Source organism: Mustela nigripes, chromosome 6 (genome assembly GCF_022355385.1).
Source record: "Mustela nigripes isolate SB6536 chromosome 6, MUSNIG.SB6536, whole genome shotgun sequence".
Classification (NCBI taxonomy): domain Eukaryota; kingdom Metazoa; phylum Chordata; class Mammalia; order Carnivora; family Mustelidae; genus Mustela; species Mustela nigripes.
The window spans coordinates 4,462,572-4,474,616 of record NC_081562.1 but is presented as its reverse complement, the minus strand read 5'-3'; the positions used below and the strand labels follow the sequence as shown (position 1 = coordinate 4,474,616).

Below are 12,045 nucleotides of genomic sequence, written 5' to 3'. Positions count from 1 at the left end.
TGGGGTGGGATGAAGGAATGGGAACCGGCCAGGACTTACCAGCTCTTTCTCTGCCCTGGGCCTTGGTTCTGCTCATTTCATCCCCACAGCCCTGGGAGGTTGGCCCTTTCACTGTCCTGTTTTATTAATGGGAGAAACTGAGGCACGGGGTAACTACGTCGTGGACCCCCGGCCACAGAGTTGCTAAGGGCTGTGTGCTGTCAACCTGGGGGGCAGGGAGGGCGCCTCCAGGGCCCAGAGCCTGGCCCTCAGCTCCCATGCGGATGGGAGAGAGGACTCCAGCCTGGGAGGGCTGAGCAGTGACAGCTCCCTGTGCCCACAGGACAGAAACTGCTGGACTCGCTGGCAGAGACGTGGGACTTCTTCTTCAGTGACGTGCTGCCCACACTGCAGGCCATCTTCTACCCAGTGCAGGTGAATGGCCCCTGCAGCCGTGGGATGCCCCGGGGCCCAGGCGACCACCCATCCCAGCCTTCCAGCATGCTGTCCCCAGCCCGGGGATGGCCACGTCCCTGGACCCCTCACCTGCTTTCCCTCCTACAATTTGGAACGAAGGACGGTGTCCCCCCACACACACACAGGCCCTATAAAGTCCTGGGCAGCACATAGTAGGCCCTTCCCAGCATACAGTAGGGGCTTGGTATGTGACAGTGACCCTTTCCTTGCCTGGGCAAGTTGGCTGGGGCCTCTCTTCGGGACAGGGCCATCCAGCGAGGAGGGTGGAGTAGAAGGGGGCCCAGGGATATGTAGGGTTGTGTCGTAGCCCTGGGATCTGGCCCCGGATCGGCAGACAGGGAAGCAGCAGTTTCTGACGATGGCAGCGGGGTGGGGCACGGCTTTCTGTGTCCGCAGGGCAAGGAACCATCCGTGCGCCAGCTCGCCCTGCTGCACTTCCGGAACGCCATCACCCTGAGCGTGAAGCTGGAGGATGCGCTGGCCCGCACCCATGCCCGGGTGCCCCCCGCCATCGTGCAGATGCTGCTGGTGCTGCAGGTGCGTGGCCCCACAAGGAGGCCACTGGGCATGAGGCCGGGCCTTCCAGACGCAGAGCCTGAGGCAAGGGTCTGGGTCCACAGGACTCGTCAATGGGGAGAGACTGTTAGAAGAAACCTGTAAGGAGATAGGGAAGCAGGAGGATCTCAGAAGGTGTTGGGGGGAGATGGGAGTTCAAGAGAAGGCAGACATCAGCCTCATCCCATGGGGAGCCCAGGAGTGTGGATGGGCCCAGAGGTGTCCCCAGTGGGCAGGGACTATGCTATCACACCCTGTACCAGCCAGCTGTTGGGGCTGTTGGCTGCCTCCCCACAACGGTTCCAGACATTCCTGGTGCCGGTGTCTTTCACCCGCCAGAGCAGCTTTAGGAAGGGGGCGGCCACACGCTGTTGGCAGCCTTGCTCCCAGCAGCTAGGGATCAGTGGCCTGCCCAAAACAGCAGAGGGTCTGATGGACCACAAACAGGGCCTTTTGCAAACTCCTGCATCCCAAGCACAGGACCCTGTAGTTTGCCAGCTTGTCGCACTGTAAAAGGACAGAGGTAGGCACTGCCATCCACCCCATTTTACAGGTGGGAAATAGAGTCCTCGTTTGCCCAGAGCTAACGAGGCCTGGCCTCACCCACATCTGACGGCTCCGAAGTCCTGTTCCTTGTTCTTCATCCCCTCGTGCACATGGGTAACCTAAGTTAGTCTGCGAGGTTGGTCCTAGGGTCCAGGGCAGCCAGTGAAGATTGCAGAGCAAGGAAGGTGCTGACGAATGTGGAGGTCTGAGGGTTGAGGGACTGCACAGGGCAGGAGCTGGTGGTCGTTCTGGCAACCACATGTCCTGCTGTTGGGATTTGGAAGGATTTTAGGGGAACCTGGCTGGGTTGAAGCCGGGGCCCTCTAAGGACTTTGTGCCTCTCAGCCTCTTTCCTCGCCTGTGTGACGTCCTGCCTGCAGGACAGGTCCAAGGACAGCGGGGAGTAATCCGATGTAAAGCCTTTTGTGGTGCTTCTGGGAGCCTGCGGTGGCTGGACAGGGATTTGGAGCCGAGGAGGTCCCACCCCAGGCTGGTGGCTAGACTGGGGTGGTGCTGCCCCCTGGTGGCCTCTCTGCCTCATGCAGCTTCCTCCGCTTGGTCCCGTCACCCCTAGGACTTGCCCTCCTGCCCCATCGCTGTTGCCCCACTCCCGACCTGGCCGGCACTTTGACTGAGCTTGTCCCCACTGTTTTCGAGTCCCAGATGGATCTGAAGTCACAGCTGCTGGTTAGCATGTGTCGAGGGCCTACCGTGTGCCCTGTACTTCCCCAGCAGAGTGACCGTTCTCCTGGGGAAGCCAGGGGAGCAGCTCAGCCTCTGAGTGCTCACAGGTAATGCAGCCCCGGGGCCGCCATTCTCAGTGTGCAGTGGGGAGCAGAGACAAACGTCCTGTACAAGGCTGGCGAGTGAAACAACGTGAAGTTCACGGAATGCCCGGATGCGCAGAAGCATCGTGCTGGTCCGTGCTGCTGTCCGTGGGGGCGGAGGCAGTTCCCAGGGGCTTGGGGTCTGTAGTGATGGCTCCTCTTCGTTCTGATGGTGGGAGTTCGTGTGCTCTCTAGTAGTCAGCCCGGCGGGGGCCTAGGGATGTTCCCGGTCTTTTTGAGGAGCCGGCTTTTGGTTGCCTTGATTTTCCCTGAGGATTTCCTGCTTCAGTCTTAGTGAGGTCTCTCTGATTATTTCTCTTGTGCTCTCTTTGGACTTTGTTCGCTCTTCTTTTTCTGGTTTGGGGTAGACACTTACTGACTTCAGGTTTTCCCTTTACTAATGTATCCGTTTGATGCTACAGTTTCCCTCCAAGCATTGCTTCCAGTGCGTCCCATCAGTGCGGATCTGTTTTCATTTTCATTTCATTCAAAACATTTTAAGATACTTGCTAAGATTTCCTCTTTGGGGGATGGCTGAGTAGCTCAGTCCGTGAAGCATCTGGCTTTGGCTCAGGTCATGATCTCAGGAGCCTGGGATCGAGCCCTGCATCGGGCTCCTTGCTCAGCGGGGAGCCTGCTTCTCCCTCTCCTTGCTGCTCCCCCGCTTGTGCTCTTTTTGGCAAATAAAATCTTAAAAAAAAAAAAAGAAAGAAAGAAAAAGATCTCCTGTCGGATCCGTGGCTTACTTAGAAGTGAGTGAGTTGTTTGATCTCCGCATACCTGGGGCTCTCCCGGCTCTCTCCCCGCTCCTGACTCCCTGGCTTCATACCGCTGTGCTCTGAGAGCCGGCGCTGTACTTACATCCTTTTAAATTTGCAAAGACGCGTTTTATAGCCCAGAATGTGCTCTGACTTGACAGGTAAACCGCAGGAGCTGTGGGACGTGTGTTTCTGCATCCGGGGAGGGGCGGGGGGCAGCGGTCTGACAGTGATTGGCGTGTTGAGTGCCGTGTCCTTCCTGAGTTCCTGCCTGCTGGTCTGTCTTCGCAAGCGGATGAACAGTCTGTTCCTCGGCTCTAGAAGCTCTGCCCCATGCGGTCTGCAGCTCTGTTGTCAGGTGCGGGCACACTGGGGGTCATTCCGTCCTCCCCGAGAGCTGCCCTCGGTACCGTTGCATAGTGACCTGCTTCACCCCTGATGACTTTCCTGTCATCAGGGGTCAACCCTGTCTGGAATTAACCTAGCTGCTCCCGACGTCTGCATGGCATGGCTCTCTCAACCCTTTGCTTTTGTTTATCTATCATTCATTCATTCATTCATTCATTGGAGGGAGGGACAGAATGAGAGAATCCTAAGCAGGCTCTATGCCCAGCACAGAGCCCCAGACAGGGATTGATCCAACAACCCTGAGATCATGACCTGAGTGAAAGCCAGGAGTCGGCCCCTTGACTGCCTGAGCCGCCTGCACGGCCCTCAACTCTTTGCTTATGGTCCGTGTGTGTCTTCCCGGCTGAAGTGGGTTTCTCATGCGTGGTATTGGGGCAGGGGGGCTCAGGCTGTCCCTAGCTGCTATTTTAAGATTCTAAAGGCATCTTGTGCCATGAGCCTCTGGCAGCCCCCCGAGCCGGGCTGTCTTCCCCGTTCCTTCAGCCGTCCTTTGTTCAGTGAGCGCTCACTGTGGGCCTACTGTGTGCCGGCCGTCTGCTGGGGTGCGGGGGGCCCAGAGCTTGCCCTCCGCGTCAGCGGGACCAAGTCTGTCCTGCAGGCGGCTCTGCCTTCTTCCAGCTTTGGCTCTGATGGAACCGGAGGAGATAGAGATCCCTTCAGGGCTCTGGACAAGGCCGGTCAAGGAGGAGGAGGTGGGCAGGGCCTGGCAAGGGCATCAGTGTAGCCCTGGGGGGCAAGCTTTTCCTGGCTGGGCGGGGCGGCAGGGAGCATGCTGTCTGTCTCGTGACCACCCGTCTCCCTCCCTCTCTCACAGGGAGTGCATGAGTCCCGGGGCGTGACCAAGGACTACTTGCGCCTAGAGACACTGATCCAGAAGGTGGTGTCGCCTTACCTGGGCACCTACGGCCTCTACTCCAGCGAGGGCCCGTTCACACATTCCTGCATCCTGGGTAGGGTTGGCCTGGGCCTGGGGCGGGGAGCGGGGTAACCTCTGGCCCTGTCCACCTCTGCCCAGGGTCCAGGCCTCCCAGTGAGGAGATGGCCACAGCCAGGTCCCGCTGGGGATTTGCTTTCCAGTCATGCGGCAGCTGTGTGCCAGGCCTGGACCCGCAGGGCCCGGGCTCCCTCCTACAAGAACTGAAGGGGACTTGTCGGGCTGACACCATACATGGTAATGAGATGACTCCCCTGAGCCCCCCACGGAGCTCTGTGTTCCCAGTGAGGGCCCATCTGTGTTCAATCCTGAAAGGCAAGAGCTGGCCAGCAGAGGACACAGCATGTGCAAAGGCCTGGAGCCCAAGAAACCGAGCTTGTTCGGGGGAATTGTAGGAGAGGGGTGAAGAGAGGTGGGCGTCCTGGGGCTGTCTGGCCTGTCTGGAGGCCTGCCACCTTGCTCCTTTAACAGACAGTCCGTTGGTTCGTTCCCCTGTGTACACTGAGCACCTACTCTGTGCCTGCCCCTGTTCTTGGCCATGGGGAAGACGCAGAGGCCAGGCCCCACCCATATGGGCTCTCACAGTCACGGACGCAGGCCAATGAGTACACAGTCCCCTGACCAGTCTCCGGGGGGACCTAGACACAGGTGATGCAAGGGCCGTGCTGGGAAAGGCAAGACTGGAAGTGACAGGGGAGCCGAGGGAGGAGGAGCCAAGCCTGGGGAGAGAGGCACAGGGGCCGCTGGGGAGCGCCCACCTGCCTGCTGACATAAAGCCCACCCCCCAGGGTTAGGGTTAGGGTTAGGAGAACTGGACAGAACCTCTCTCCTGCCCCGGGCAGGTCCCTGAGCCACTCACTGTGCTCAGCCCTGCCACATGGTGGTCAGTCTTTGGAACTGCAGGGCCCTGAGTGGGAGCCTGAGATCTGGCCCCCCCACCCAGTCCAGCCCCCCCGTGGCCATCCTCTCCTGCACCCCAGAGTGCCCACCACAGTCCGAATAAAAGCCCAGCCCCGAATTCATGTGAAAAGACCCTTTCTCATCCTCCCCACCCCCATCCTGGCACTTAACCACTACCTGACCTGTGGTGGGTTCCCTCCCCACCACACACTGGGACTCCAGGAAGTGCTACAGGTTGTTTAACCTTCAACAGGTGGGGAAACTGAGGCATGTGCGCATTGGAACCCAGCCCTGCACCTCCACACACCCACGCCCCCTGCCTACCTCCAGGCTGAGGCTGGGACTGAGGAAGGAAGGAAGAAGCCGCGAGGGGACACACAGTTAGAGCCGACTCCCCTTCCTTGCAGGGGTGCGCGGGGGCTGGGCCAGGGATCTGCGCCGTTCAGGTTTTTCCCCGTGGCTGCCCTTTCTTGCGGAGCTAAGCGCACAGTAGGTGCTGGCTAGACTCTGGCCCCAGGAAGGGCCTAGAATACGTGGGTGTCTAGGTTTGCCAAGTGACCACTTCCCACTCTGGCCACCGCCCCCCCAACCCCGTGCCTGACACCTTTTCTGTCTGTCTGTCTGCAGAGAAGCACTTCCTGCGCCGCTCCCGTTCAGGGGATGTGCTGGCCAAGAACCCAGTGGTGCGCTCCAAGAGCTACAACACCCCGCTGCTGAACCCCGTGGCCGAGCACGAGGCCGAAGGAGCAGCCGCCGGCGGCCCCGGCATTCGCAGACACTCCGTCTCGGAGATGACGTCCTGCCCGGAGCCCCAGGGCTTCTCCGACACACCTGGCCAGGCCTCCCCTGGGGCCTTGAGATCCTCTGTCGGCCCCCAGTCGGGGCCCTGCCCCAGCAGACTGTACCCCCCTGCCCAGCCCCCCGAGCCTGGCCCAGGCATGGCCCACCCCTCCCCACCCTCCTCCAGTCCAGAGAACCTGGTGGACCAGATCTTGGAGTCAGTGGACTCAGATTCAGAAGGGATCTTCATTGACTTTGGCCGGGGCCGGGGCCCAGGCGCATCGGAGTTTGAGGGGGCCGGGGGTCGGCGGAGCATCGTGTGAGGGCCTCGCGTTTCTGCTGACCCCTGTGTGCCTGGGGGGGGGGTACGTGTGTGCAAGAATTTTTTTACTCTGTCCCGGCCAGTCGGCTGTGGATCCCAGCCACTGTGCCGTTCCGGAATCTTCGTTGGAGAAAGCTTCACCCCCCAAGCCCCCGGCCCTGCTCCGTTCGGGGCATGTGTTGGCTGCTCCAGTGGCCTCACGTGGGTCACCAGGCGCATCGGTCCGCCCTGTGTGCACGGAGCAGACCTGGCCACCACCCCCAACCTGCCCCAGCCCGCCAGCGTCCACACCCACGGAGACAACACTGTGGCCCAGCCAGGCTTCCGGAATGATTCCCAGAGCAAGGGGGGTCGGTAGCAGACCCGCCTTCCCCCTTCCCACTCACCTGAGGCCACAGCATGTCCTGTGGGCTCCTGTCCCAGACGCTCACACAGGCTGTCCTCACTCGGGGCAGCCACGGGCAGGAAGAGGATAGAATAAAGGTGTCTGCCCCGATCCCGAGCTCGTGTCTCTGACGCCAGGCCCCAGACGTCCTTTCTCCCTGGTGCTCACCCTCCGATGTCCCCTTGCCTCGGTGGGGCCTCCCTTCCCCGCTCCCAGGGAGGGCGAGCTCCTAGGGTCCAATTTCCTGGTCCTCTCCTGACACTGGGCCCAGAGGCCCCAGAAGGAAGAGTTGGGAAGCCGGGAGCAGCCGGGACCGAGGTGGGGAAGGGACATGCTCAGAGGGTCAGCGATCAGCGTGGCCAGCAGTAGAGCAGCCTGGGGAGCAGGCCTAATGCAAGGGGGGCTGGGGAGTTCTGTGAGTCAGGTGGTCAGGGAGGGAAGGTTGATGCCTCGCCCAACGCCAAATCACAGGGGCCCCCATCCCCGGGGACCGGCCAGAGGGATCCCCTGCCTGCATGGGCCTCTCCTGTCTACTGGGGCTCATTTTGGGATGCACACGTGCGTTGGGGCTGCAGGGCCACAGGGAGCGCGGTCTTATCGTGTGTGAGGAGGGGAAGTACTCACTTCACAAGCTCCGTGGCTGCTCGGCCCTCGGAAAATGCTCCGGCAGTGGGCGGGGGAGCCCCCCAGGTGGGGCTCAGCTGGGAGAGTGAGAGTGACTGGCCCCAGCCTCTGGGGGGCACTGGGGCTGGGAATTGGGCCACAAGCCTGTCCCTGGTCTGAGAACCCAGAATGGCCATTTGGCTGGGCTGGTTGATGGGGCTGAGATCCCTGAACGGCCTTCCTTGGCTCCCAGATCCTTCACGCAACCCAGATAAGCCTGGACCCAGCTAACATTGGGGTGGGGAGTTGGGGGGGACCATTACCAGTGGGGTCCCCTCAAGGCAAAAGGGTCAGGCGAAGGGCAGAAATGGCAGGGACCTGTCCGGGCTCTGCCCTCACCGGGGTGTTGAGCCCTCTGTGATGTCTCCACCTCCTGGTGTGAAGGACCAGGAGATCTGAGATTCTCGGGTCCCTAGGGACTCCAGTGGCCTTTGTGGGGCCCCCTGAGGTCTTTGCCAAATCCTGCCCTGGGCGGAGGGAGGCCCCATGCGCCAGCCAGTGGGGCCTCACCGGCGATGGGGAGGCTGGAGCCCCGGGGAGGGCGGAGGGCGGGTGCTGAGCCTGGGTCCTGAAGAATCCCAGGGGCTGCTTCTGCTGCGGCTGTCCAGCACGCCCCCATTAAAGGAGCAGCTCATCGTCTGGGCTGGGAGCAGGTCTGTGTCACACGCAGCCTTGTTCAAAAAGCGTTAATGGAGATCTGCCTCAAAACATCCTGTTATACATTGGTAAATTACGTGTGAAAAATCAGGAACAGATCACACCAGGTCCCCACACACAAAGGTCCCCCCGAACCCGCAGAACCTCAGACTCTGGCTACTGGTGTCCCCTCCAAGAACCAAACTTCCTTATGATGAAGGTCCCAGCCCTGCTCAGGTCTCACGTTGGCCACCAGGAGCTCAGGCCCAGCCCCGAGCTGGCTGCGGCCGGTGTAGACCTGTGGCTCGCTCTGCCCCCGTGACCTGCCATCCTTCCACGCCCCACCCCCCTCCCGTCTCCAGCCTCTCCACGCGTTCCTTCCACAGGACTTGTCACTGAATTTTCAGGGGGTGGAAACGGGTTATGGGGCCAGAACTTTCTGCCAGCGTTCCTGTTGTGGGGAAAGCCATTCGGACATCCGCAACCCCATGGCCTGGGAGAGAGCTGGGCCCAAGAGGGGCCCGGGGGGCTTGGGCTGCACGAATTCTGGGGAGACCCCATCTGACACAGGAGTCCAGGACTAGTCTGTCCCCCCCACGAAGAGGCCGCCTGTCCTGTCCCCGCTGAGTCCCCAGCCACAGGTCGAGCCTGTCGAATGCGCGATCTCATTGGTTAACGGTTCACTGTCCACGCGCCACCAGGGCGCCTTCTCCAGTGGAGGGTTTCCCACGAGGCTCACTGTTCCCATCTCTGTCTGTCGTAGGTCCTCCGGTAAGCCTCCAGGGCCAGGGTCTCCGGCCCGCCCACACCTGCCAATGGGACTCTGCTGTGACCCTCGCCCAGCTGACGCGGGGGCTCCGAAAGCCTGAAAAGAGAAGTCCTGCTCCACAGTCCAAGCCCTTAGTGCTTCAGGCAAAAACCCACCCAGAAGCAGGCCCTGGAGCGTCGCGCTTGTGGGAATGGGACGCCCGCTCTGCCCGGCAACCTCCGCGGATGAAGAGGGCGGTGACAAGGACACAGGGGCCACAGAGGGCCACGGAGGGGGACGATCTGGGGGAAACCAAAAATCCGTCTTTAAGAGTTCATCTGGGGAACCCCTGCCCGTGCGACAGAGCGGGGGTCCCACCCTCCATCTCGGGGGTCTTGACGTGGTCTAGTGTGACTCCTTCGGGCACCTGGGAAGCCCAGGGACGCTCTCTTAGAATAGTGTTTTTACAATAAAATACCTAAGTTCACAAAGGAAACCAACTCTGCTGAAACCACGACGCCCAGCCCATCTTTAATGCGTGTGTACGGCGGCCTCGCGCGTCTCTACGGGTGGGTCGGCCGCCGGATCTCACACGGGCCCATGCTCACTGGACATCAGAGGAATCAGGAGTCGAGACAATATTTCTGGGTCTCAGCACCCCCTGGATGTGACGTGAGCCAGTGTGATCTCTGCTGGGGACAAACCTTGAGGGCTGCTCGTGGCGGGGCTGGGCTTGGTTGATGGTGCTCCCCCACAAGAGGGCAGCTAGCCAAGCTGCCAATGTCTGTCCCCAAGTGCTGGGTCCCCGAGTTTTATCTGCCGGCAGCTCTGGGAGTCTGAGGAAGGGCCCTTCTGGACTGCCTCTCCCTGCAGCTGCGCCTCCGGCCAGCCGCGTCAGCATGGGGTGGACAGAGGGGCTGCCACCCCATGGCCCTCCTGGAGCCCTCTGCGGCTGCCCGGTGCCCTGGGCGAAAGTGTCCCGCTTTGCAGGCTGGGGTGGACGGCCCTCCCTGGGCCACCCCTGGTTGCTGGCTCCCCACACTCGACACCGTCCTCCATGGACGTACAATCCCCGTGTCTGCACACCCATGCATACAAGTGCACATGTGCACACACGTACCCACGTGCACACACCTTCACCTCCCTGAGGCCTGTTGCTGCTTCCTACCCCCACTTCCAACCCCCATTCTCTGCTTTCGCTGAGCCTGGACCCATCTGCCTGCGTACAAGATGTTGCCGGTGTCCCTGTGGGGAAACCTTGGCCCGTGACATTCCCACAACACCGTGAGCCCTGGGAAGGCAGGCTCGTGCTGATCTGGCCAAAGACATAGGGCGCTCCATGGCCCCGCTGCCAGCCTCACTTGCAGCCCTGGAACCCAGCAGGGGGGGAAGGTAAAATGAGGGTCCCTCCTGGAGGAGGACACGGGAGAGGAGCAGCGACCTCAAAGCAGGACTGGTTCCTGCGTCGCGTTCTCCCTGAACAACCCTGGTGCACCAGAGCGTTCCGGACAGGGGGACTTTCACGGATCTCCCCCGGGGGCGGGGGGCCTGCGGGAGAGCGTGCACCCTCACCACCCTGCATACACCCCTGCATTCCTGTAAGACTTCAGGTTCCCCTCCAGCTCATGCGCATCTATGCAGAGACAATTCTGCGCGCGCGCGCGCGTGTGTGTGCGTGCGCGCATATGTTTGTCTGTCCCTGCCTGTCTCTGTCTCTGTCCTGCTGACGGCACGAGACCGACTTGGCCCTGCCCTCAGCATCTCCCTCCTTTCAGGCAAAAAGTTCCGTGGGGTCCCCTAGCCCCAGACTTCCCTACCGAGCCTGACCTTCTCAACAAAGGCCCTATCAGCCGCCAGGACCCACCTACTTTCAGAAGCAGGAGAACTGGACGTGGACAAAGTCACCTGCGGGACGGCTCTCCTGGGTCCCGGGAACTTCCCCCTCTTGCTCTGGGCGGGCGTCCGCCTCCGCCTCCCGTCCCGTCCTGTCCCCGTCCCCGGCGGCCCCACCCATCCTCCTTCACAAGGGACAAGGCAGAGGCTCCAAGAGGTGTGAGTTCGGCTCCGTCCTGCTGCAGAGCTCTGGTGGCTGCCAGGCCGCGTGTCTGGGATGCGGACGTGGGACCTGTGGCTGGGGACCTGCACCTTCCCCTCTCCCCGACCGGGGCCTGGCTCAGAGGGTGCCGTCCAGCAGGTGTCTGCTGGGTGAGCTGAATGGCAGAGGAGCCTCTTGGAAAAAAGGCCAGGCCAGAGGGAGCCTTGGTTCTTCTCTTGGAAAAGGTAGACGGAAATCCTACAATATTTTTAGCCTCTCTCCACACTGCCCCTTGTTGTCTTCGTGTCGTCCCAGATTTCCATCCAAGATGGCACTGGCACTTCCGCATGGGTTTGTTTTAGGGTGAAGCACGCCGCAAACACACGGGGTCCCCGTGGCGGGGGGCATGCCCGCATGCATCACCGACACGGCCCCCAAACTTCACAGGAAAACGGGCAGGCACCTCTGGCCTTCCTGGAGCTCAGTCTGGGCCTGCCAGGCAGGGTCATGGAGGGGCGGGGCACACCCTTTGGGGTTTCAAGTTCAAGCCCGCGGGAGTGTCTGCCCCTCAGTCTATTCAAACCTTGGGCAGGCAGCGATGCTCAGCCGGCCAAGCTGTACCCATCGGTGGCTGGCTCCCGGTGCTGTCCTGGCAGCCGGGACAGTGGATGTGAGACCCCCACACCATGGTCCTCGTCCTGCAGAGGAGGGGCTGGGGAAAACGCCCCTCTCACAGTGACTAGATTTCATCGCTGCCCCGTCACACAGAGGACCTGTGCTCCCGAGGATACAAGTCCCGAGGCACGCACACTCACAACAGCCAACGGTCTCCCCCTCCCCCCACAGGAGTTCCAGAATCAACTTCCGTGTGCCTGGAACCAGCCATCCTGAGACCGTGGGAGGCCCGCGATATCGTATTCAAGGAGACCGTCTGGGTTCCCCTGGCCTCTACCTCTTGGTGGGGGGCTGGGTGCTGCCTCAGGTGTCCTACTGGAACAGGAACCCCCCCAGCCCCGCCTCTCCGCCAGCTGCCACTGCAGCCTCAGGGAGAAGGGAACGCTTGAAGCGGGCAGGGCCACTCACCCACTCACC

The 12,045-nt window shown here is 61.4% G+C and overlaps 1 protein-coding gene across 6 annotated transcripts in view; it reads left to right on the top strand.

Annotated features, from left to right (window-relative positions):
• The window catches only part of PRR5 (proline rich 5), a 51,055-nt gene extending 41,712 nt beyond the window's left edge, over positions 1-9,343 (top strand). For 4 of the 6 annotated variants that reach the window (XM_059401820.1, XM_059401821.1, XM_059401817.1 and 1 more), the window contains 4 exons: positions 323-414; positions 853-1,056; positions 4,365-4,500; positions 6,012-6,982. In XM_059401820.1, the coding sequence (XP_059257803.1) occupies positions 323-414; positions 853-1,056; positions 4,365-4,500; positions 6,012-6,487 (908 nt within the window). In that variant the 3' untranslated portion in view covers positions 6,488-6,982. Of the gene's footprint in view, positions 1-322; positions 415-852; positions 1,057-4,364; positions 4,501-6,011; positions 6,983-8,933 lie in introns of those variants that run through there. The other 2 variants (XM_059401819.1, XM_059401822.1) reach the window with 2 other exon arrangements.
• The last annotated feature ends 2,702 nt before the right edge of the window (positions 9,344-12,045 follow it).